The sequence below is a fragment of the Rhinolophus hipposideros genome (assembly GCF_964194185.1).
Source record: "Rhinolophus hipposideros genome assembly, chromosome: 4".
Classification (NCBI taxonomy): Eukaryota; Metazoa; Chordata; class Mammalia; order Chiroptera; family Rhinolophidae; genus Rhinolophus; species Rhinolophus hipposideros.
In genome coordinates, this window is record NC_138050.1 from 92,932,544 (window position 1) to 92,959,871 (window position 27,328).

A 27,328-nucleotide genomic window follows, 5' to 3' on the forward strand; every position below is an offset into this window, starting at 1 on the left:
TGAGAACGCTCATGGTTCCCCATAGCATATGTTCTCATTCCCCATGAATAAAAAACTCCACTTGTCCAAATACAGGTGTTTCTACTGGTGGTCTTTGGGGGGAGGGGCTTTCATAGACTTTACTAAGAGCTTTACATCTGCTATCTCGTTTAATCCTCGCAATACCCCTGTTTGTTAGGTATTATTATTATTATTTCCTCTTCTCCTTAATTATCCCCTTTTGTAAATGGAAAGGCAAAGACAGAAAATTTAACATCATCTTCAACATGACGTAGATAGTAAATGACAGGAATGAAATTTGCATCGAGGTCTAACAGTCACCTAGACATTAGGAACTATTTGCAGTTCTCCTGACCTCGCTGCTCTCTTGGACGTGCCTCTAAAGATTAGATGTTCTTTGAGAACAGAGACTGACTAGAAAGTCTGGTACAGTAAAAACAAATAAACATCACAAAGCCCCCAAAACTGCAGTGTGAAGACTTAGTTGGAATTAAGGCTCATTTTCTGGACCTCTGCGCGAATATCCGCAGAGGTGCTAGAGTTGTTGCTTGTCCCTAAATCAGTACTGCTATTTACCAGGGTCTTGGCCCACATCACCTTCAGGTAGTCAGAAAATGGGTAACTTAAAAAAAAATAGTTCAAAGGAAAAGATGACTTTTAAAGGGGGGAAAAGCACACCGATGAATGGAAAATCTGCTTTTGCTCTGTAGCTTGACCTTGCGTACACACAAACTCTTCTGAGTGGTTTCAGCTCAAGGCCTTTCATGATATGCCCTTGAAGTTCTTTTCAACTCCATGCTCTTGACCCCTCTTGGCCTTGCTTCTGCCTGGAATGTCTTTTATCTGAGTGTCCTGCCACACCTTTCCGTCTAGTGAAAGTCTATGCATTCCTTCTTTAGTCTTTCCAGATCTGCTCCTTGATTTAATATCGCTGGTCTTTGTTCTCGATGAACTTTTAAACTAACGGCTAGAACATTTACATTATCTTGTTACAAGGGTTTGTGAACCCCATTAGACCAGTCAGCTCCATGCGGGCGTGGCCTAGTGCTTTCGGAGTTTGGGTGGACCCCTCTGCCACCCCAGGGCTGGCTCGCGACATCGAGGCACCACTGAGCCGGCGCTCAGACACACTGTGGAGAAGGCACCGTTTTGGAGCGCTGGGGGCGCTGCGTTCTCCTGCCTAGCCCTCAGAGCCCAGATCCTGGAACTACTTTTGCCGGTACCATGGCAACAGGGCCTCCCGAGACGTGTCCAGAGCGGGTTAGCACATGACTTCGCATTCCAGAGCTGCGCGAAGGGTGCTGCAAATGGAAGGTCTCGTCTGCCCTCCAGGTTAGCAGAACCCGGTTCTCCAAATTCCAAATTCACCGAGACAAGTGACTTCCGGTAGGTGCTCCGAAATTCCTAACCCGCACCCCAGCCTTTCCTCCAGGTGAGCGGCTTGGATGTGCTGAACGGTTCACGTGGCCAAATAAGCGGACAGCTCAGCCAATCGCGTTCCTTCGTGGCCGGAAGGGGCGGCTCCCGGGAGTGGCCTTGACTGAGCGGCTCGCGATTGGCCCGGGCCCGGGAGGTCCGCGGTGGCGGGAGTTTTCGGATGTGCTGGCTGCGGCCTCGGCGGCAGCGGTTGGGTGGCGTGGGCGGAAGAACCGGGAAGCGAGTCCGCGGAGGATCCTTGAGCTCCCGTCTGTGGTTTGCACAGCGGCCGCCTCCGTCGCGTTTCGCAGAACTGCGGGGAAACATGGATCGGCACCGGCCGCGACTGCAGCACCCGCCTCAGGGCTCCGCCGCCGGGGTCCCCTATCCCTCCTCCGCCTCGCTCCGCAGCTGGCGGGAAAGCAAGATGCCGCGCAGGAAGGATCCCCCACACCCTCCGCCGCCCGGCGGCCCGGAGGTGCCCGGAGAGAAACGCCCCAAGTTTGTAAGTGCCGCCTGGGGCTGGGGCGGGGCCGCTCGGGTCCCAGGGCCCTTCCGTTTCTTCGAGGGAGGTGGGTCCCCGGGCCTCGGGGGCTGCGTGTCGTTCTGGGTTCTGGGTTCCGGAGCTGCCGGTCTCGTAACGGATTTACGATGACACATCCCGTTCTGTTTGGATCCCCTGACAAATGCACTGATCAGTGGGGTACCCCACGTTTCTTAAGGCGGTTCACCTGTGTCTGTACGGACGTCACTCTGGGGACATTGTAGTTTTTAAGTCGACCTTTTCTCTAGTACCTCTAGTGTCGGAGGATATCAGACATATCAAAGTGAACATGTAGGTGATAGTATTTTTTTTTTTTTTTCTGCTGGATACTTTAGCCCCAGAAGAACTTTTTAAGGTAGGAATACTTTTCCAGGGCCAGACAGCTCCTTTGAAAACTTGGGTGGGGCTGTGCCGTCACTCCTAAAGAATGTGATGTTTAGATGGGAAAGAAGTCCAAGTATTTGAAACTCACGCTTCTGCTTCTGATTGCTTCTCTTTTTTCACTTGCACAGCCAAGGGGAGTGTCGTCCTTAACGCCTTGTAAGCCTTTCTGTTGGCATCGACTAGTGGAGGAAGACGCAGTGATGACAGTGTTCGGTGTGTTTGTGTGTAAATAAATGACATAGAGGATTGATAGATTTGGGTTAAGACCAACAGAATTGAAAATTTAATACTGACCCCACCATTTTACTTAGGAGTGTGGAAAAACATTTTTTTTTAACTTATAGGTGACATTTTATAGTACAGAATGTGCCTTCTGTGAACAACTAAAAAATCATTAGGAATTTAAGGTAGGAGATACAAATTAACAGAGAAAGACTTAGGGATGAGCAGTGAATTGCTAAGAATAACAGTTAAAAGTGATAGTTGAGTAAAACTGGGAGCAGAGCTATGAGATGTATCAGAATACTGAAAGTGAGGGAATGACATCGATCAATTATGCTAGATTAAGTGTCAAGATGCCCATAGGAATGAGGGAAGTTTGAAGGAGGATTAAATATATTGTTGATTGTTGTCTTGACAGAGGTGAGGAATAAATACGATGGGTTAAATTGGCAAAGAAAGAGTCTACCCAACATGAGACGAATCTGCTGGGGCAGTAACTTTTATTCCTTTTGCAGTTTATTCTCTGGGTTAAAAAATATTCTGTTACCGGAGTATCTGCTCTGTCCTTTTGCTGACACAGTAAAGACTCACAGGTCAGCAAACATGAAGGTATAGAGTAAGGTAGGATACATTCTTTTCTTAGAATGGGGCCAAATCAAAAGAGGCAATGGTGCACAAAGATTTGGGGTTTGAGTTTTATATTGTTGGTTCTGGGCCAACCCTGCGTGTGACGTACAGACTTGGGTCATTTGATTGACATGTGTAGGTTATGTAACCCATTCCTTTCTTCGCCTGCCCTTGCCCATAATGCAGACAGAAAAACCCATAGTGTGGGTGGAGTGTTGAAGACACCATGCTAGCTTATTGTAACTATATTATAATAAGGATAAGATTAAACCAAGGGTAAGCTTTAATATTCTGCACAGGTGTCAACAACCAGATAATTCTACATGGATTTTACTTCCTTCTTTTCAGGATGTTCTAACCACAAAATTAGTGCCTGGGGGTGGACCTGCATGGTGCAAAGCGCCAGTTACATTATTACCCACCCCTCCTGTCACTCATGCCTACCTTCTGCCTAACAGTTCCATTTTGTCTTTGACTCCTGTGCCCCAGAAGACACCAGGTGTGATTTTCTGTGATTCATTCCCAGCAAGGATGTCATGAAAACAAAATCTAAATTAACATTTAGGTTTAGTTTCATTGAAGGATGCATCAGGTGATCTGGGTTCTAGTCTCTGTGCTGTTTTTCATTTCTTAGGTGTGTTGAATGGGTTATTGTAAAGATGAAAAGACAGTACTTTTAAGCTCTAAAACTAATAAACACATCTACAATACTGTGTTTTTAGATAAGAACTTGATTTGAATCATGACTTCGTAATTAATTTCGAAGTAGTTTGGACTCTTCGTAATCTCTGAAACTAATTTAGAGTCTTGCTTACATGGTAATTTCTTTAGACATATTTTCCATTTCACTAATTCTGTGGTCAGCTGTGTCTAATCTACTATCTAACCTGTTCTGAATATTTGAGTTTAGCAGTTATTTTTGTTTCTGTAAGTTCTGTTTGCTTCTTTTTCAAATCTGCCAGGTCACTCCTGATAGTTTCCTCTTTCTTATTTTTTTATTTCATTAGACATTTCCTAGTTGGCTCTACTTATTCCTTATTTGACAGTTCTGGTATGTGCAATCTTTGGATTGTTTACATTGAACTTGAACTCATTGGTGGCTTGCCCTTTCTCCCTGTGCTTGTTGGTCTTTGTAAGTTCATTGCTTTATCTTGACCTGTCTGACATGAGGCCTACCTGGGGATGCTTTTCTCTGGAAATGATTTGAGTCTATTTTTACCAGGATCCTGGGAGGTGCTGCTGATTCGGGACCGCCTCTCTCTTCAACTAGGATTCTTAGGGGGCCTGGAGGTCCAGGCTCAGCTCTAATTCTGGCCCAGGGCTCCATATCCCAATCTCAAGGTTGCCTTCTGAACATCTCTTCACAGTCTGCCTGCTTCTTTCTCTCAGTCCCAACCTGGTAACTTGATTTTGGGACGGAGGGTGATCTTTGAGGATCATCCCTTCCTCACGAGATCTCAGCAATGCCTCAAAAAGTTTTATTCTGTAGTTCCCGTTGCTGTACTGATGAATGTCAACTCGGTGCTTGGCTTTCTCTTGATTTGGTGTGAGGTGAGGTTAGCCTGAATCTTTTCAGGTTCTCTAGTCGTTTGGTCACTGAGTTGCTTGGGGCAGCTGCTTCTGAGTAGAACAAGTAATGTAGGTTGGTGATGTGACTGGAATAGGTATAATTTTAGTGTTTGATATTTTGCATGCTCTACAAAGCTACAAGCTGTCACTAGAGTGGTAAATGGGCTGCTTGCTCCTGTCTTAGTTTAACAGGAGTTCTGGTGTCCACTGAAACCCTGGTTTACTTTGACCTCGATAAAGTAGACAAATCCTTGTTTTCTACTGAATGTATAGTTGTGGGCCTCACGTTACTTTTGAATTGTGTATAAAAGTTTGTAGTATAGAATCTCTCCCCAAAGATATGTGTAAATAGTAGAAATCAGTCGGTTGTAAAAGTGTGATAGTTCAGCTGCACAATGCATCAACTACTTTTGGACTGTTTGTGAACTAACCAACTTGGCTTCAGTAGAAAATATGGTAAGGGGCGAGTATTGAGATGCTGGGGATCATTGCTAGAAGATGGGAGACAGACAGGGGGTTGGTTCCTGGGGGAAGACTTTGTGCAAGTAGAGAGAATTCAGTAGGACCAGTAAGAGTGGCACCTGGCCTAGGTCACACCCTCAGTACCTGGATCTGGGTCCTGTTTCCCTTCTGGAACAAAACCAAACAGTTGCCTTTCATATTGGGCACTTCATCCCTCCCTCCTACCTCTGTTAGAAACACAGTGCACAGCGGTGGCCACCAGGTCCAGAGTGAGAGCAGGATACGTGGCTTCTGGAGAAGCTTCCATCTCCGGGATGTGGGCCAGTCTTTTGAAAGGAGGCCTGTAAAGTTGGTGATCCAACGTGGCAGAGTAGCTCTTTCTCATTAGGAGTAGCGTTTAAAAGTTCTCACAGACTTCCGTGTAAGTCTTGCTTCTAATCTTATGCTTTCCATTGAATAGATTGTTAATTATTGTTTAATTGTGCCATTGCAATACCCTCAGTTTTGGTTGTAAGGGATTTTTCACCCTGTCCATTAGTACCTGTATGCCCTCAGTGTTTGGGATCGTTAGCAGTGACAGTTAGGAGAGAGCCAGCACTTTTCTAGGTGCTTTGTAAATATCAACTCTTTAATCCTTAGGACCCTATAAAGTAGGTAGTGTTGTTAGCCTTGTTTGCTAGATGGGGAAACTAAGGGACAGAGGCTCACCTGCCTTAGGTCACACAGCTGCCAGCTGGTGAGGCTGGGATTTGAACCTAGGCAAGCTGTCTCATCTCCCAGGCTGTTGGGAGTTTCAATCTTTCCTCCTTTTCTCATTCAGGAACATTAACAGTAGTTAGTAATGCCTTTAGCTAATATAGAGTTAGCAATTCCCTGATTATAGGCTGGCTGTGAGGCAGGAAGAGGTATTAGGTTGGAGAATTTTTGCCTATTGTGCTGGGAACTTGAGTAGAATGGAAATTACAGTAGGCTTGATGTGGTTGGTGCACGTTTGCCTGATTGCTTTGGGTTTGTTTGGAGGCAGGTGTGGTGGGCTGTATAATGATCCTCCCCCAAGATATCTACAAATTAATCTCTGGAATGTTCATGTTACCTTGTATGACAGATGAGGACTTTACAGTATAAATTAAGGCTTTTCAGATGGGGAGATTATCCTGGATTATCAGGATGGACCCCTAAATGCAGACATACTCTGTGAGGTGACTATGTTGAAAGGTTTGGTTTAAAAGTTTATAAATGTATGTTTTGGGAGAACCATCAGATTCATTTAAATGTCTTGTGGTATCATTCTATTTGGGAAGGTTTGTGATTTGAGAGAATATCAGATAAACACTGTTTGGCCCTCTGGAATAACAACTAGAACCTTCAATCTGGGTCTGTTGTATCATTTTCATAGTTGCTAGAAAGCTGAGAAAAGATGGAGCTGATTTCTCTGTGCTCTTTTTCGAATGTATTTCTTCGTTGAATCCGCAGCTGAAGTGATGTTTTCATTTGTCCTAGAGTTAAACTGTCAAGAATTGGAGATAGTGTTCTTAGTTCAAGGCTGTAGGCACCTGAATTTTATTCCACCTAACCCATCAGACACTGAAACCTTCATAAGGTAAAATCATTTTATTCAGGCCAGTCGTCTAAGCAAATTACTCTGAATCGTCCCACACTTTCCTTTCTGTTCTTCCTAACAAGAAATACATTTTGTTTGTTTGTTTGTAAATGTATGATTTATCAAAAGAAACAAAATATATCCAGTAGGTTTTGGGGAGTACATTTGGCTGCTGAAAATAGATGGTATATAGTATTTCTTACTTCCGGATCACTCTGGATCTTTTCTTTGTGGGTAAACTGGGGTAGAGATGGGGATGATTGTCTTAGATTTAAAGCATTGCTTAATTGCATTTTGCAAAGACTCCTGTCTTTAGTTATGAAGCAAGCAAACTGCCATACATTTATTACACTGTGAAACCTTGCATCTCATCTAGTCTGTCTAGTAGCAATTGCTTCTGAACAGATGTTACCTGAAATACCTTTGTGCAGTTGGTAGAATGCTAAAATTTGTCATGCTTTTATTATTGTTGTCTTGAATTAACTCTACTTTATAGCATAACTTTATTGCTGTGTCCTAGGATCTTTATATATTTATTGCCTTATAAAGTGGATTTAGAATTGGCTTATTATATGGAATGTAAATTAACATGTGTATAACTTGTTTATGCTTGCAGAATAACACAACAAAAAACTGCCACTATATGTAACTAATGTAAATTGTCTTTAACTCAGCACATAGTATCCTCCAAAGTAGGAGTGAAAAGCATGCTACAGAATGTGCTTACCATCCCATTCTGCTTGTTTACTCCAGAAACTAATTTGACTTTTAGATCTATAAAATATAGATTAAGGGTAACCTTTTACTTCATGGGATATTACAGATCAAAGCATGAGATTTCTTTGAACAAGATCTCCAAAGGTAACTTTTCTCTCACTAGCAGTGGGGTGACATTGAAATACCTTACCATTGGGAGTAATTTTCTCAAATAGCAAATCAAATAATCCTTATTCACTTAGGGGAGAATTTAAGTTTCCATAAGTTAAGTTTTGTTGCTGGAATATTCGGGTTACTAGCTAATTAATGGAAACTGTTTGGAAATGCTTGCCATAGATTTGATTCTTCAAAATGAGCTAATACCACCCTGTCTTACAGTTTTATTGTAGCAGCATTATAACATTAATGAGCTGTGAGTTGGACCACTTACTAGCCTTCGCGTGAACTTGGGCAGGTTACTTAACCTTTTTCTGTGCCCCTGTTTCTTCATGCGTCAACTGGGGTTGTTGGGAAGACTAAATGTTAATGTGATGGGCCTAGAAGAGTACCTCGCTCCTTGTAACCTCTGTAAATATTTGCCACTTACAGGATTCTTGCGGTCATCAATAGTAGTAATGGTAAAAGCCTAATTTTTGTCTAGATTTTAGGGCATTGGGATATTACATTGAATATTTGAATAACTTTATTACACTGGAAAATCTTAATTGGACCAGACTTCTTCTTCATGGTGGGGTGGAGGCAGTCATTCTGTTGTCAGTTATCCTGGCATGCCAGGTGACACTTGGATTGATGCGGACTTCTGATTCTGATAGTTGAATGGTCAGAGCAGTTTCTGAAGCTTTCTGAGGAGTATGTTTATTTGTAAAATGAAGATCATACAACTATGAAACTCCTGCACCAAGGAGATTTACAAAAAGAAACCTACAAAGGAAACCGCCTCAAACTTAGAAAAAGAAATTCCTGTGGTGCTTCAGTGTGGGCTTGAATGATAAGAAAAATAATGTCATATATATATGTAAAATGATATGTAACTCTTTATGCTTATGGTTGGTTCTTTGATAGCTATAAAACCCAAACAGATTTATATATAAACTCTAAAACAAAACTATAAAACCAATAAAATGAACAATAATATCATTTTAATGTGATTGATGATGACGGTTAGCTGAAATTAAGTCATTATTAGATTTAATAGTGGAAAGGTATGTGTATGGTTTGCTGTTTTTCTTTCTGTCAACTTGACTCTTGGGTGGAAACAGAATCCCAGAGGCTGAGGAAGCCGGGTGCGGCGCGCTGAATGCAGAAACAGCCCCTGTCATCAAGCATCGCTGTCCTGTTCACAAAGTCTTCACTTGAGGCTCTGGGTGAAATAGTGAACTCCTTCTTATAAACAAAGATAGCCATAGGGAAACATTTTGTTGTAAATTGTATGAAACTGTTGAAACAGAGTGAAAAGACCACTAGCATCTATATTCATTTTTCTCTTGAAATTTAACTTCCCATAGCTCTGGGAACAGGGTTCTCTTAGTATCATTTTATTATGAACAGCCCTTTGGAGCTGAATTCTTCCTTCGTGGAGCAGCTTCTGGAAGCCTGCGTGGCCTGATGCTGTTGTTTGGGCCTCGTCAGACGCCATATTGGTAGTATACCCAGTACAAGTGTGGCTGCCAAAAGTGCTGGCAATGGGTGTAGAGTGGTCATTGAGATTGCCCAGAATATGCTTATTTTACTTCTGATGTTTAAGATAACCTTGGAAAAATGCACAATTTAAAAAGTCTTATAAAAACCTGGTAAGTCTGCAGAAGGGGTCTGCAGACTTAGGTTTGAGGAATCTGGAGATTACTTAAATGAAGAAGTTAGAAGAGCGCTTGAACCAGGCAGAGGTTTTGCACCTTCAGGCCTTGGTCTAGTGATGAGTGGAGTGATTAGTATGTATTTATCAGTGGTGAAGGCTGTGTACAACATGCTTCAACACAGTTGAAATAGTTTTCTAAGGGTGAATGTTTTCCTTGCAATCTTTTTTCTTTTTATTTTTTAAAAAGGGCACAGTCACAGAGGCCCATGCGGGGATCGAACTGGCAACTTTGGTGTTATCAGCACTATGCTCTAACCAACTGTGCTAACCGGCCACCCCCTTCCTTGCAATCTTTAAAAGATATATGTTAATATATAAATGATATAGAATACCATGTATTCACCAATAAGCTTCAGAAATAAAACTTCATAAATCCTATTGAAATGTTCGTTTTTCTCCCTTCCTGTCTATATCTCATGGTAATCTTTGCTTTTCGTTTTCGTGAGGTAAGGACTTGCAGGGCTTCACGCTTTCTTTTTTAAATGTCTCTTTTCATTAGTTTTTAAGTTCACTTTTATGTCTATTTTTCCTCAATATATATCTGTGAATGGAATTCATATCCAATGTCTTTCTGTCTCTCCATGTTGAGCATCTTAGCCCATCTTAAATGCATTAAATCCTAGTCCCCCCTTCCTTTCTGGTACCAGATATGTACTAAGGGCGTCCTGTGTGGTACCCAAGCAGCTGTGGCCCAAGTCAGACCTTCGTGGGTTAAAGGTGTCTAAACACCTGTTCAGCTCTCTTCCAGGAAATTATTGCTAATCCTAGGTCATTCTGAATATTAAAAAAGTAAAATAAAAAATGCATGCTCCTTTTGAAGTTATGATATAGAATTTCTAGAAACTCTTGGTAAGATATGTGAATTAGTCTAATTGTAAGATCCATAATATTGCATTTATTTGGCTAATTTTATTAGGCAGTGTCTTCCCAGGACATGGGGACTTTATCTTGTAATTGCTGTATTTTTCCCGAGGTGGGCTGTTTATTTGGATATCATGAAACGAAACTCTAACATGTAGTTGTTAACCAGGATTTGCAACTCGGTTGCATTAATTATGGACTGTATTATAGTATAACACTGTTTTTGTTTATGAAAACCTTGGGTAGAATGCAATTCATAGTGACAATTACAATTCATTTCTAATGAAAAATTTGACAGCCTTAGAAATGAACATGAAAAATACAATGCACATAATCTACAATCAGAGATTCAATGTGACACTTTCATTTCTTTATGGAAGGTGACGGTCTCCAATTAAAACCATGTTCTAATTACACTCAGTCTTTCTTCTGAGGGTATGATTTTGTTCTTATTGATAAGTTATGTTGAACCTGCCTTCAGTTGCTTTCTGCACGTGGTGGTAAGCAGTTGGACGTCACTTTGTCTCTCCCGGTGGTGTCTGGTATTGGCCTGAGGTTATAGTAGGGATGTGAATGCTTGGCAAATTGAAAATCTATGCAAAATTTTTCTTGTAACCTTATACAGCCTGGTTCATTAATCTATTCATGATTAAATTAAATTTAAGAGTTACTGATATAACTTAAATTTCTATTTTTACAAAAGATTTCAGTGGTGGTGGGTGAGGGCCTGAAATACATCTAGACATTGGAGAACTGAGGCTGCCGACTGGAGCTCCCCCGGGTCTGGCAATGTGGCTTTGGAGCCCCACCCGTAACCACTGTGGTCGAAAGGGCTTGCGCTGTATATTCTTGGGCAAATTAATTAACTCCTGTGCCTCAGTTTTCCTGTTTGTAAAGTGGAATAGATAATCACCATATGTATGCTTACAGGTTGTTGTGAGGATTATTGAGGTAAACGCATGTTACAGTGGCTTTAGCACGGTACCTAGCAGTTAAAACATGACAGCTGTTATTAGTTTTATTCCTTTGATTCGTCGACACCAAAGTCGGGGAGATCCCATTGCTGTTGTGTTGAATTCTGTAGGGCTCGTCATCTTGAAGGGGATGTGACAGGATTTCAGTTATTGCAGCTTTTTGACTTTTCTTTGCCTGCTTCTTTTTCTCCTTTCCTCTTTTCCTCCCTCCCTACCTCCCTTTCTCCCTCTCTCCCTCCTACTTTCCTCATCCCTTAGTTCCTGCTGGAGACCTGCCTGCATTGTAGGGACCAGGTCCAGGGACCTGACCTTAATTCGAGTGGGGGACACACCAAGAGGTTTGGTCCCTGGACATGGTCCCCTCCTTTTTGTTTCATCTAGACCTCTAGCCCCTTGACCTTGCCTCTCTTTCTTTCTCTCTTAGCTGCCTGCTGACAACATCCATACTAAACCCACACTAAACCCAAAAGTAACCCTGGGCCTCCTTCTGAACTAGGATGTCTTTGTATTCCTTGCCTCCTCAAGCCTGACATAAGGTAAAATACAAATAGTAGAACCTCGGGCCTCCTTGTCCAGTTGCCATGGATTCCAAGCCTGGAGCAATCTGACAGACTTCTCTGTGGCTGAACCTGACTGCTGCAGCCTAGTGGAAGCCCCTCCCAGCTACGTGGACTGATGCTCTTAGACATCGGGTATCTACCGCTGATTGGCTGGGTCCCCAGTAGCTATACTTATTCAGCTCTCACAGTGGGCTGGGCACTGTTTTAGTCACTTACTCCTAACAGTGCTTTGAAGTAGATACTCTCTCCATCCTTGCGTTGTACATGATGGAAACAAGGCAGGGAGAGGTTTGGGAAGCTCCCCTTGGTGTCTCCGTGGGAATGGGGAATGATGGCTGCAGTCTGGCCGCAGAGCCCTGGCTTTGAACAAGCTCTGAGCCTACCTGCTTTTCCATTGCTCTCAGCATTTGTGCTAAGCCCTTATCACTCTCTTTACCTCCTCTCTGGGCTTGATTCCTTTTTGTTGTAAATAGTTTTTTAAATTGAAAAAGTAATGTATGCACCTCTCAAAAAGCCCAACACTGTAAGAGTACAGAGTGAAATTCACTAAGACTTCCGTACATCCCAGACCACCAATTCAGGCTTCTCCTGTACAGAGGTAATGATGGCATTCATTATTTTCTTTTGAATCCTTTAGTGATATTCCACATGTATGTGTAAAGCACTCACTTCGTACCCACATGGGAACGTACCGTAGCATTCACTTGAAAGATCTCAGAGATGGTCACCCCCTGACTCTCAGTACTCACCTTGACACCTTCAGAGAGAAAATAGAGGCTGCATTGCTTGAACTTGCTCAGTTTCCTGCTGTTGGAGCTGTAATCTTCTATATCTGCAAGTTTTCATCTTTTCTTCTCCAATATTCACAGAAGAAATGTCTCCTTTCCTGTTCAAGGTTAATTCCTTTACCGCTATTCTTGCCCCAGCCGCATCCCATTGGGAATGTTTCTCTTTACAGGCCCCATCCTAAAAGAATGCTCATATGTCTTCCATTATAACAGTAAAAGCAGAAGCAAAACCAAACAGCCTCCCTCTCCAATTTCCCCCTCACCTTTTCCCCCCTCTGAATACCACGCTCTGCTTCCTTCCCTTATAGCCACATTCTTTGAATTAGTTATTTTCATATATTCAGTCAATAGTTGCTCTTTATCCCAAGCATAACACAGGTGGATACGTTTTGATCCTTGACTTTGGGAGGTACACACTCAGTCTGGTGTGGCAGAGAAAGGTGTGAACTGATGAGCGTGGGGTGTTCCCCGGGAGTGCAGGTTGTATAATCTTTGAGAAATCAGATTCTGGAGTTAACCTGGGTTTAAATCCCTGCTTTATAGCTGTGTGACCTTGGAAGGTTTCTTTTGTGTTTTGTTCCATTGCTTCATCTATGAGCACCTGCAGTACAGGTTAGATATGGTGATTCATGTGTGATGATGGGGGTTGACACACAAGTCCTAGACGGCTCCTAGCTTGTTGCTGGTCTCATGGTCAACGTGAAGGGTGCTCATACAGGAGGGATCCAGCCACTTCCCATCGGTTTGTCAGCCTTGCCTTTGCTTCTGTCGTTCACTGGAATTGCTTTGGTGGATAACAGTGGCCAGCCTAGCTGCTGATTTTCCAGTTTTATCTTAACTCGACTGTCACAGTATTAGCACTGACCCCTCAGTTCTTGATGTTTCTCTCATAATGTGTTCTTCTCTTCTGGTCTTTGCTCATCCCTCTTCCCACCCTTTTGTGTTAGTATTCCCAAGTACTATTTCTGACCTCTGCTCTTTTCACTTTATACTTTTTAGCATGAGCTCATGTGTTTTTTTGTTTGTTTCTTTGTTTTGTTTTTAAAGCTTTTGCTACTACCTAGATCAGGGCTGTTCAGTAGAACTTTCTGGGATTATGGAAATAATTCTGTTGTGTCCAATAGCCACATGTGGCTAAAAAAGCTGAATTTTTTCTACCAAAATTGCTACCAAAAAGCTGAATTTTTCATTTGACTGATTTGACTTAATTGACGTAGCCATGTGGGCTAGTGGCTACTGACCGACGCTGGCCTACGTTCATGTTTAAAGGGACTGCCTGCGGCCTGAGAGTCTTCACTATAAATCAGACTACCTTCCAGTGATGTGACGATTCACTCCTGCTGGGCAGCTTGCTCGTATTCTTGCGGCAACGATGATACAGTTTCCTAGCCTCTGACGGTACCCTCAGTGGGAGGTGTATGAGCAAAACCCCATCAGTGAGGACAGAAGGAGGCACGGGATCACGCCTGTTACAATGATGAGATCTGTGCTGGCGAGGAGGCGGAGAAAAGCGAACCCTCGTGCAGTGTTGGTGGGAATGTAAACTGGTGCAGCCACTGTGGAAAACAGTGAGGAGGTTCCTCAAATAATTAAATATAGAACCACCATTTGGTCCAGCAATCCCACTTCTGGGTATTTATCTAAAGGAAATGAAAACTGGATTTCAAAAAGTTATGTGAAAAAAAAAAAAAGTGATGTGAACTCCCATGTTTATTGCAACATTATTCACAATAGCCAAGATATGGAAACAACCTAAATGTCTATCAACAGATGAATGGATAAAGATGTACACACACACACACACACACACACACACACACGAATATTATTCAGCCATGAGAAAGAAGGAAATCCTGCCATTTGCAACAACATGGATAGATCTTGAGGACATTATGCTTAGTGAGATGAGCCAGACAAAGAAAGACAGGTATTGTATGATATCACTTACATGTGAGGTCTAAAAATGCTGAACGGAAAACCACGTTCTGGGGAGCTGGGGAGACGTTGCTAAAGCGTACAGACTTGCATCTAGTAAGGTGAGTCAGTCGTGGAGAGCCAATGCACGGAGCAGTGACTAACCAACAGCCAGTGTCATGCAAACTCGCGAAGAGACTAGTTCTTAAATGTTCTCACCACAAGAAAGAAATGATAATTATGGAAAGTGATAGAGGTGTTAGCTAAAGCTACAGTGGTAATTATATTGTAATATATAAATGAATCAAATCAACACATTGTACACTTTAAACTCACACAATGTTATATGTTAATTACATTTCAATTAAAAAAGAAAGCAACAGGCCTGGGAGAATTCTCAGCTCTGGCCAGAGCTGCAGCCTTTGGTAATTTGCACTAGGTTGTTAGGCACCTTGGACGCCTCCCTGCCGTTGGCTGTCAGCTGCTGACTTCCCCATAACCCTCGCTGACCTGCTTTATTAGTGTGCTCAAACGGTGCCGTAATCAACATGAAACTACGGACTCTTTGAAGTCCTTTAAAAATATACTTGATTATTGCTAGACAGTGATTGTTGAAGTCGCCTTTGGCGGTGCTGGCAGATTGCCAAACAGTTCAGGCTGCCGTTGGTTGAGCTCACAGCTAGACTGCAGAAATTGGTGTGTACAGAACCTAACTTGTGACATAGAAAGTTCTGTGTGGCAATTTCATCGTGTTGTCGCATGACACAGTGCACGTTTCATACTGTATTGGACTGTTCTGTATCCAGTCCCATTCAAGGATTATCTTCATAAATTCCCCAAATTCTCTTGGCTGATAAGTTCAAAGAGAAGCATTAAGGTGAGGGACCCATGTATACGGAGGGTGCCAAAAAAAGTGTATACACATTTTAAGAAAGGAAAACTGTATTAAAACTAATACTCAATATATATCGATAACAAAAGATGAATACAAGTCACGTTTGACTTCTGCAATTACAAGAGGCGCTCAAAGTGATTACCATCAGCATCTAGATACTTCTGATTGCGGCGAACTACTGCTTGAGCAACGTTGACCAACGTGACCATTTGTATACATTTTTGGCACCCCCGGTATTTCAGTATGTGTAGCCCAGGCAGGACAGTTACTTCTGTTACATTATTTTTTGAATCACCAAAAAGGGAAAACATAAGTGACCCAGGCTATTGATTTTTTTTCTCTAGAACGTTTTGGAAGGTAAATTCCTTCAGGGCAGGAGCTGTGTTTTATTGATCTTTATGTGGCAGGCTTAGGTTGGTGTCTGGTTAGTTTACATGTGCAATAACTGTATCCTGTTTGGTTATTATTTCTAAAAGACATGTAAAATGTAACCACAGCTTATGCCTAGTGCTGGTACTGCATGTGAGAGCTGGAATTGCGTCTTTTTTCCCCTTTTTTTAGATGTTCACTGTGTCATCCTTTGACTCATTTTCAGTGACAAGCCAATTTAGAGGGCAGTAATAAACAATAGTAATCAAATAATGCAGGAAAAATTAGTGGTGATTTAGAGTTCAAACTCTAAATCTAAACTTAAAAAAAAGTTCAAACTTTACCAGTAATTTAAGAATTAAATTTTCTTTGACTAACTATTGCCCTGTAATTATTTTGGACTTGAGCGTTTGGGTTTTTTTTTTGTGTGTGTGTGTAATATGTTGGAATGTGGATATTTTTGTTGCTTGTGTTTTAGTCTGCATTGGGAGGGCATGGTTTATAAGGCTTGTATGTCCTAAAGCTTAAATTCTACAAATAAGGAATAAAAAAAACTTTTCATTACGTTTCTATTATACACTTCAGAGAGCAACTTTAAAAGATAAAGTAGGAAATTTCCTAGCAAAACGTATACTTGTTAGTGTTAGTATGCAGAAGTTACAATACCTCCCTCCCCAGCTTCTTATGCTCACTCACCTTAACTTTTAAGATGTAACTTTGTAGTCAGTGTTATAACATGTCATAATCATCCAGTTGAAATTATACTCATCTTTTTTGTTAATATTTAATTTCCAAATTTCTTTGCCCCATAAACAGCTCCGAAACTGCTTCACTTCCACTGTAACTCTTGCTCCCTGGTTTGTTGATGGCAGCTGTCGCATGGAGCAGTAGGGACGACCGGAAGGAAGAGAAGGGGGAAGGGGGCCAGGGTGGGTTTGTGAGTCACAGTGACTAAGGCTCCATTCCCAGCCTCGCCACTCACGATTTGGGCAGATCACTTCTGTGACACTCAATTTCCTGATCTCTACAATGGGGTAATGGCTAATTCATAGGATTGTTGGCTGTCTCCGTGATTATGGTCCGTGCTCAGTAAGTGGTGGTGGTAATGATGGTGAGGCAGCTGTCACCATATGAGTACCTAGGGACCCATTTTGCAATCTTAGGTTGTGTCTCCGTCAAGGCCTCTTTGGCTTAAAGGAACAGACTATCATACAATTTCTAGTCTAAGCCTGGAAAGGGTAAAGATACACAGGGGTGTGTCTCCTGGGCTCAAGTGCAGTAAGCGTAGCTTGTCCTCATGAGAGACTGGAGCCAAGAACAGAAAGCTGGCACCTTTTCTCATTCTCTTTTCTGGGGTCCCAGTCTCGTTCTGCTTCTCACTAGGCACTCGCTCCACCGTTGTATCTCTGCCTAGTGCAGCTTCCACTGCTTGGGTCTTCACACAGCTGAACCCAGAGCCTCACAATTCCAGATACACATGTATGCCCTCGGTTTACCCAAGAGTAGATTCTCGTTCTGGTCTCTGCATCCCAAACCCAGGATTCTGGGAGAGTGAGGATTCGATCGTCTCTGCTAGGGTGTAAGTGTTGAGCTCTGCTCATGTCAGCTGTGGCCAGAGCTGGCTTACAATGAACAGTGAAGACTTCTGGGTCCTCCCCATGACACAGAGATGGGGTTGTGTGCACGAGGCAGATAAACCAGCAGGGGTCTACCATGCTGACACGCGTGGGCTTGGGAGATTCCTTGATGGCAATACATCAAGACTGAGTTCCCAGTCCAGGCAGACCTCGGAGATACTGCCAGTTCGGTGCCAGGCCACCACAGTAAAGCGAGTTGGACAATAAGGTAGGTCACACTCTTTTGCTGGTGAAGGGTTGCGCCTTCAATTTGTAAAATACACAACATCTATGAATCTCAATAAAACGAAGCACAATAAATTAAAGTATGCCTGTAATTGACTCAATTTAGTGGTTTCTAACCCTGGTTGAATATTAGAGTCACCTGGGGAACCTTTAAAAGTTTTTTGGCAGGCCCCACCTCTGGGTATTCTGATTCAGTTGATTTGGGATGTTACCCAGGCATCTGCATTAAGAAAAGAAAACAAAACTTTTCAGATGATTCTCTTGTGTAGTCAGGTTGAAAACCACTGGCCTAAAATGTTCCCTGTAGTATGGTAGGTTAAGGGGTTCACAGAAGAGGGAAACAAGGTACCTGCCATATTAAAAAAAAAAAAAGAGAGAGAAAGAAAAAGAAGAAAACAAACAAATGCAAACTGCAAGACAAACAATGTTCAGTGACCCAAAGGAACTGTAAATAAAAGAGCTATGGGTGGACAGAGGTGGGATCCTTATTCCTCGGTGCCAATGAAGGTTGACCCACCCTGACTATAAATTCTGTGTGTAGTGCCCACTCAGTCTGTCTGCTTCCCTCATGTCTCACTGACCCACCCGGCTGTCAGTCTCCTGAGGCCCTGGCACCCACCAGGCTGGCTCGGGCTGGCAGTGCCTGGAGTTCTCAGCCTCAAGGGCTGAGTCCCAAAGAAAAAGGACCACATGGGAGAGGTCCCCACAGCTGAAAGAGGATGGTCCAATATAATTGACACCCAGCAAAACAGAGCCGCTGGCAACGCGATCATGACAAAAATCCCTGCCCTCCAGGGGCCCAGCCCAGTGGGGAGACCTGTACACATTTATGTCAGTTGCAAAAGGATTGAAGTGGATTAGAGAATGATTACAGTGTCCAGGTGGGAGGACACTGTGGGGGTGGCCTGGAGAGGGACGATGAGCTGAACCGAGGGGCTGCTTGTGGGGCTGTCACCACCAGGTGTAGTGTGTTGTGTGCTGTACTGGGCCTTCTCAGTTAAGGCTCCCAGCCAGCCTATGGGGCAGATGCTTCCTCGTCTCCTGGTGCAGGTAGGACACAGGCTCAGAGGGATTACGTGCCCAAGGTCACGCGCTTTATCTGTATGAGCTGGATTCCAGCTCAGGTGAGTTTGATCCTAGAACCGAGGCTGTTGGCCTCTGCCTGGTAAACGCAAGACAGAGTATAAGAGTCGCAGGAGAGGCTCTTTGGAAGTGGCAGAAAGTTAGAGAACCTTCTGGTCATAGGCATCGTTTGAGAGGTGAGGGGGTGGGCATGGAGGGTAACGGAAACAGCCTAAGCACAGGTATTGAGAGCGAAGGGACTGGGGCAGTGTGTCAGTCAGAGCCCTGACAGGAAGTACAAACCAGGGTGCTAAGACACAACATGGGGATTGTGACAAAAGTACTGGAAGGGAGAGGGCAAAAGGAGATGCTGTCCGAGGGTGCCTGTGTCTGGGGCCCCACATCTGTGGTGCACTCTGCCTTCTGTGTGTCCACTCCCATGGGAGGACTCCTTAGGCTGGCCTTCAGGTTTCTGAGAGCTCTGAGGCATTATGTTGTAATGGAAATTTTTTTCTCACTCTTCTTTCCTCCGAACATGCTTGGCTATTCCTCTCCACCACCCCCAGATTAACTATATTTTAAAAAATTAGTTTTGTTAATGCAATAGAACTGAGTGTATCCGAAAATTGCCTTTGTGAGCTACAGTGTTTTGGGAGTGTTTCTGATACTTTCTAGTAAGTGAGTCCTGCTGGCATAACCAAACCAGCCACTGAAAGGGCCTAAAGGGAAAAGATTATTTGAGAAGAGACGACCTATGGCTTTCCTTCCCTCTAGTGTATCTTGTGTAATGTGCAGATTCAACTGTTATTTACTGTCTAAGTCCATTATTTATAACGTGTTTTTATACTAAAATTTGTGACTGTTCTGTTAGAAGAGTAAAAGCTCGTGTCCTTAAAATGGTCTGCGATGGATCTGCTGCTGCCTCCCTTTTCACTGAGTTTGGGTTTTGCTTTTTTCTAAAATTAGTTTCAGGTGTACAAAACAGTGTACATCCCTCTCAAAGTGATAACCGCCCCCCCCCCCGCTAATCTACTACCCCTCTGACATCATATAGAATTATTACAATTCCATGGATTATATTTTCTGCTGTACTCCACATCCTGTGAATATATATGTGTGTGTGTATATATATATATATAATTATATATAAATAATATAAAATTATACATAATATATGTAAATAAAATTAGAGTTATGGTTTTGTTATATATAGTTGACATTCAATATTATTCAGCTTCAAGCTTCAGGTGGACAGTGCAGTGGTCAGGTGTCTACATAGTCTATGAAGTAATCTCCCTAATAAGACAAGTGTCCATCTTCCATCTGATACCCTACAAAATCTTGACAACATTATTGATTATATTCCCAAACTGTATTTCATATCCCCGTGTCAATATTGTGGCTACTAATTTGTACTTTCTAACCCTTTTACCTTCTCCCCCATCCCCAACTCCCTCCCATCTAGCAGCCATCAGTTTTTTCTGTATATCTCTGAGTCTATTTATGTTTAGTTTGCTCGTTTATTCTGTTCTTTAGTTTCCACATATAAGTGAGATCATTTGATATTTGTCTTTCTCCATCTGACTTATTTCACTTAGCATAATATTCTCTAGGTCCATCTATGTGGTTACAAATGTTAAGATTTTATTCTTTATGGCCGAGTAATACGCCATTGTATAAATGTACCAGAGTTTCTTTGTCCAGTCTTCTATTAATGGGCATTTCAGTTGTTTTCAGTCTTGGCGATTGTGAATAGTGCTGCAGTAAACATAGGCGTGCATATATTTTTTCAAATTAGTGTTGTGGATTTCTCTGGATAGATACCTAAGAGTGAAATTGCTGGGTCATAAGGTAGTTCTATTTCCAGTTTTTTGAGATATCTCCATACTGATTTCCATAGTGGCTGCAATCCCACCAACAGTGCACGAGGGTTCCTTTTTCTCCACATCCACGCAGGCACTTGTTTGTTGATTAATTGATGATGGTCATTTTGACTGGACTGAGGTGGTATCTCATGGTGGTTTTTATTTGCATTTCTTTAATGGGAATAAAATGTTTAACAGTTTTTCACATGTCTGTTGGCCATCTGTATATTCTCTTTCGAGAAATGTCTCTTCATGTCCTCTGCCCATATTTTAATTGGGTTGTTTGGTTTTTTTGGTGTTGAGTTGTGTGAGTTTTTTATAAGTTTTGGATATCAACCCCTTATCAGGTGTATCATTGGCAAATATCTTTTCCCATTCAGTGGGAGGCCATTTTGTTTTATTGATGGTTTCCTTTGCGGTGAAAAACCTTTTTAGTTGGATGTAATCCCACATGTTTTTTGTTTTTGTTTTGCTTCCCTGGGCTGAGGGGATAGATCAGTAAAAATACTACTAAAGGTAATGTCTGCAAATTTACTTCCTGTATTTTCTTCTAGAAGTTTTATGGTTTTGAATGTTACGTTTAAGTCTTCAATCCATTTTGAATATATTCTCATATATGGTATAAGGAGGTGGTCCAGCTTCATTTTTTTTGCATGTGTCTGTCCAGTTTTCCCAGCACCATTTATTAAATAGACTGTCTTTACCTCAATGTAAGTTCTTGCTTCCATTGCCATAGATTAAGTGACCATACAGGTATCGATTTATTTCTGAGCTCTCTATTCTGTTCCATTGATCTATGTTCCATTGATTTATGTGTCTGTTTTTATGCCAATACCATGCTGTTTTGATTACTATAGCCTTGTTGTATGATTTGATGTCAGGTAGTGTGATGCCTCCCACTTTGTTCTTATTTCTCAAGATTGCTCTGGCTATTCGGGGTCTTTTATGGTTCCATAGGATTACATGTTCCAGTTTTGTGAAAAATGTCATTGGTAATTTGATAGGGATTGCATTGCATCTATATATTGCCTTAAGTAGTATGGATATTTTAATTATATTAATTCTTCCTATCCATGAGCATGGTATGCGTTTCCATTTATTTACATCTTCTTTAATTTCTTCAATGTTATTTATTTATTTATTATTGGGGAAGGGGAACAGGACTTTATCGGGGAACAGTGTGTACTTCCAGGACTTTTTCCAAGTCGTTTTCCTTTCAATGTTAGTTGTGGAGAGCGCAGCTCAGCTCCAGGTCCAGATCCAGGTCCATGCAACTCCAGGTCCATGTAACTAAATTAATAAATTTAGTTTAAATTTAGTTTAAATGGTGGCACAGCCCACCATCCCTTGTGGGAGTCGAAACGGCAACCTTGTGGTTGAGAGGACACGCTCCAACCAACTGAGCCATCTGGGAGGCAGCTCAGCTCAAGGTGCCGTGTTCAATCTTCGTTGCAGGGGGCGCTGCCCACCATCCCTGTGGGAGTTGAGGAGTGGAACCAGCAACCTTGTGGTTGAGAGCCCACTGGCCAATGTAGGAAACACACCGGCAGCCTTTGGCGTTTGGAGCACGGAGCTCCAACTGCCTGAGCCACTGGGTTTGCCCTCTCTTCAATGTTATATAATTTTCTGAGTACAGGTCTTTTACTTCCTTGGTTAAATTTATTCCTAAGTATTTTATTGTTTTTGGAGCAATTGTAAATGGGATTGTTTTCTTAATTTCTCCTTCTGATAGTTTGTTATTGGTATATAAAAATCCAACTGCTTTCTGAATATTAATTTTGTATCCTATTTTACTAAATTCATTTATCAGTTCTAATAGTTTTTTGGTGGAGTCTTTGGGGTTCTCTATATATGGTATCATGTAATCTGCATATAATGACAATTTTACTTCCTCCTTACCAATTTGGGTGTCTTATTTCTTTTTCTTTTCTGATGGCTGTGGCTAGAACTTCCAGCACTATGTTGAATAAAAGTGGTGAAAGTGGGAAAGCTTGTCTTGTTCCTGATCTTAAGGGAAATGCTTTTATCTTTTCCCCATTGAGTATGATGTTAGCTGTGGGTTTATCATATATGGCCTTTATTATGTTAAGATACAACCCCTCTATTCCCACTTTGCTAAGCGTTTTTATCATAAATGGCTGCCGGATTTTGTCAAATGCTTCTTCTTCATCTATTGATATGATCATATGATTTTTATTTTTCATTTTGTTAATGTGGCATGTTACGTTAATTGATTTGCGGATATTGAACCAACCTTGCATACCAGGAATAAATTTCACTTGATCATGGTGTGTGATCTTTTTAATGTATTACTGAATTTGTTTTGCTAATATTTTGTTGAGGATTTTTGCATCTTTATTCAGTAGGATATTAGCCTGTAGTTTTCTTTTTTTTTTTTTGTAATGTCTTTGCTTTTGGGATCAGGATGATAGTGACTTTGTAAAAAAAGCTTGGGAGACTTCCATCCTTCTGGATTTTCTTGGAATAGTTTGAGAAGAATAGGTGATAATTCTTTTTTGAATGTTGTAAAAGTCACCTATGAAGCAATCTGGTCCAGGGCTTATGTTTGTTGGGAGCTTGTTGATTACTGCTTCAATTTCGTTGGTAGTAATCAGTCTGTTCACATTTTCTGTTTCTTCTTGATTCAGCATTGGAAGGTTGTATACTTCTAGAAATGTATCCATTTCTTCCAGATTGTCTTATTTGTTGGCGTATAGTTGCTTATAGTATTTTCTTAAACTTTTTTTTATTTCTGTGGTGTCTTGTCACTTCTCCTCTTTCATTTCTCATTTTATTAATTTAGGTCCTCTGTCTCTTTTTCTTAATGAGCCTGGCTAAAAGTTTGTCGATTTTATTTATCTTTGTAAAATTCCAGCTCTTGGTTTTGTTTTTGTATTGCTGTTGCTTGCTGGTGTCCTGGTCTCTTGAACAGAGCAGATGCTCTTGTTTCTGATGGCCTTCGTTGTGACTGATCTTTTTGTCTGAAGCACCTTCCCCTCGTATCCATGTAGCTTCCAACTTAGTCCACTTTCAACTCTGCTCAAAGGCACTTGCTCAGTCAGGCCTAAGCGGACCCCAGTTCCCCCCATTTAAAGTTGCAACCTGTAAACATTCTCGCCCTGCTTTCCTAGCTCGCCTGACCTGCACCACTTTTCACTGTTAGCAGAGCACTCATCACCTTCTAATAGGCTCTGTATCTTATTTATTGTGTTTGTTGTCTTTTTCACCAGTAGAACGTAAGTTCCTTTAGGACAAAAATATGTTTTATTGATTGATATCCACTGTCAAGAAGATAGTAATATTTAGTACATATTTGTTGAATGAGTGAATGAATGAATCAATGTTTTAGGAATCTCTCATTCTGTAAGAACAAATCCTGTATTATAAGTTTTATCTAAATCATGGCTAAAAATTAATTTGACTTTAGTCTTAGATCCTTGCTATAATATTTGCATGTTAATTAGCATGTATTTAAGCATACATAATTAGCAAGTAGAGGCTTTTCCTTCTAGTCACTGTTGAATGCCTCTCTTATGGTGCTTATTCCACTGTGATGTATTTTGGTTATTAATTTGCCTTGCTACTCTGTTGGTTTTAAGCTTCTCATGGTAGGAACTGGGTCCTCTTTATACTTAATGCAGTGTCTTGCAGATGTCGGCAGCCTAATTATATTGTGTGGTAGGAAAAAGTTAGGATTATGAGACTAGGTCTTGACTGAAAAATTGTAAGTCTTGTATTTTATTATTTTGGTATTATTTCCTCATCTGCATTAAAGGGTTATCAAGTGAATGCTTTTACCTTAACTTTCTCAAGATAGCATGAGATTGTTTACATATACAATAAAGAAAAATGATAGATTTCTTTTACCTCTGCCATTAATAAGTGTCATAAAATAGAAAAATAAAGCTGAGTCAATATATTGTTGCCACAGAAATTGAATTTGTGTCAAAAGGATTTGTGCTTGTGATGTAGTGATTCGTGTATTTTTCTTGGAATTAAGGCTCTAGCAGGTGACAACATCAATAATTTACAAGACCAAGGAGCTTTTTGAAATTGGTTAATTTATATGTGAATTAGAAAGCAAATGAATAATGTGCTTAATGTATTCTGACATCTGAAAATATGCATTAAAAAACCCAGACTGTTAAAAAGTTTGTGTTCATAGTATAAGATTTTTTTTGGATTTTCATTTTGAGTTCTTTTCACTAATATATACATTGTTTTTTGAAAAGGAACTAATCCATATTTTCTGCTTGGTGTGAAAAGTATTAGTCATAGAAACATAAAAAGCTTTTCTTGTCATAAAAATGAATTTGCTCATTCTAGATAACTGGGAAAATCAGGACAATGTGAAAAAAAAAAAAAAGCTCCAGATCCCACAATCCAGATATATAAAATTAGCATAACAGTAGTTTGTCTCTTATGTTTTTCATAAATGTGTATATTGAAGTTGGAATTATATTGCATTTGCAATTTTAAATACAACTTCTTTATATGTAACATTTTATTGTAAATGTTCTTCTATTTCATTATAGTCCATATGGCAGGACTATAATTTATTTAATATTTCCCATATTCTGGGATATTTTAGTTTGATTACAAATCCAGTGATTTAAAATTTCTATAGTGATACATAGTATTAGTATATAAACCTTTGGTTGTATTTCTCATTTCCTAAGTACACATTTTAGAAATAGCTTGACTAGTTTGAAGAATGTGAGCCTAGGGTTTGTTTCACCAAATTGTTCTCTAAAAAGGGATAATCAAACTTACTTATGGTGATTCTAGAATGAAAACAAATTAAGTCCTTCTTAAATATATATGAAATGATGAGTGGTGTTCTTAATAGCCTCAGAAATATTCAGTCTAAATCTGTGTTTTAGTCAACATGTGTAGGAGGCAGAGCCACTCAGAAATAATCTAGTAGTTTAGATAAGCTTTAAGGTGATTTTGGAAGCTCAGGGACTACTTAAAATCTTCCTACAGCTAATTCATTGAATACTTTTCAGCCTTCTCTAGATGATGAAAAAGGGCTTAGATTGATTCCTCATGACCTAGAACTAAATCTACTTGTAAAGCTGTTTAAAGATTTGAATGGTTTTTTCCTGGGCCCACTGGAGAAGAGTTTTGGATCTGGTAGTATATCTGAAAAGAACTGGAACAGCTGAACAGAACGTCTTAAAAAATGTATTAAAGCTGTATTACCAGAATTAGCCATTATGTTTTCCCTTTGATTTCACTTCAACATTGAATGAGTTTATTGAAGGAAAAAGAACGCTAGGATTCTGTCAGAATAAAAAAATAACGTGTTGGGTGCCCAGCCCTTGGGATGTGTCATCCAGGTGACAGTTCCAAGTAGTAATTTGATAATTGGTTTTTCTAGAGAAGTGGTTTTCTAGCAGTTCTGTTGCAGCCTTTTGATCGTTTTGAAAACCTTGTATTCTCTTGGAAATGAATCTTTTCTTTTCACTTTCTATCCTTGGTGAATGACGCCTCCTCCTGTCTTGATGACTCTCCTTTTCCAAAGAAGGAATTATGGAGAAGGAAGTCTGGATTTTTGGATGGCTGAGAATAGAGAAGTCTTAGATAATGGATAGTGGACAGGTATGTATCTTTCTGAGATAGGCAGGATTACAACTTTGAATAAATGGACAGATTAAAAGAAGCTGGAGAACTTTTCCTAATTCTCACCTCTTTCTAACGTCCTTTCTCACTTTCTCACCTCAGACTTAAAAAAAAAAATGACTACATGAAGAACCAGCCAACTTAAAAGCTTTTCTTTACAATATCAAAGAGCTAGCTCTACTCTTTATCCTCGGTGCTATGAAAGCTTCAGTATTATTTTTGGACCCTCTGAGATGTTAAATCTGGAGCCTTTGAATATTTTCCCATTGTAGTGTGTTGTGTAGTTGCCCGGGAGATGGCCTTCCGTAGACTCAGTAGGTGTGTTCAGTGTCATGGTTGGTAGTAATACTACTTTACATTTCTACAATCTTTATATTTCTGTTCACATTAAAATAAACACAGGTGTATGGACCAGAAATGTTATTAGGTTACAGTACACATTCGTAAATGTATTGATGGAAAGGAATAATCTGGACTTTAAAACAAGTGTGGCAACACTTTAACTTATTATTATTATTACCCACAGATTATGATTAAGACCGATCCCTGCTTTTTTTCCCTTAAGGTATAGCTTTGTTGTGTCAGTCAGTAGGTATCCTGTCTGTCACTGACTCATTTTGACAAGCAAAATAGTGTCGTGTCTTCGTTTGATATAACGAACGATCTTTGATGCTTACATTCTGAGTCTACGCTTATGAGATTGAAATATTGCACCTTAGAGATAGACTAAGCATTTGTATAAATGATGCAATTGATGATTCATCCTAGACACCAGAGATGTTTTAAGAGAATTCAACACTACTAATTGGTGCCTGTCACTTCATGGCTGTAAACCTGTCCCCACTGTACCAGCTCCCTGTCTCTCACTTCTTTGAAATCCTCTTGTACTCTCATCTGTACCCTTCATTTAGCTCGTTTCAGGGACAGCAGTTTCAAAGTCAGCCACAGGATGAGAAATTCACATGCGTGCAGGCTTAGGGTGCTGAATGGCCTGTAGTGGAAGCAGGTCCTGTCTCGCTGCAACACCGCCCACAGGCTCCCTAAGCCCCACCTTGCACCTACTGAATCAGAATCTTGGGGGCCTGGGCCCTGTAATCTACTTTTTCAAAGATAATCTCGGTATGTTTCTTGTGCCCACTCACCAGCCGGTCTAGAGG

At 41.0% G+C, this 27,328-nt stretch overlaps 1 protein-coding gene across 4 annotated transcripts in view; it reads left to right on the top strand.

Moving 5' to 3' along the window:
• Window positions 1-1,741: 1,741 nt before the first annotated feature.
• Window positions 1,742-27,328, top strand: part of DIAPH3 (diaphanous related formin 3) — a gene marked incomplete at its 5' end in the record, with an annotated part of 440,633 nt that continues 415,046 nt past the window's right edge. For all 4 annotated transcript variants that reach the window (XM_081046382.1, XM_081046383.1, XM_081046384.1 and 1 more), the window contains one exon: window positions 1,742-1,921. In XM_081046382.1, the coding sequence (XP_080902508.1) occupies window positions 1,742-1,921 (180 nt within the window). The remainder of the gene's footprint in view (window positions 1,922-27,328) is intronic.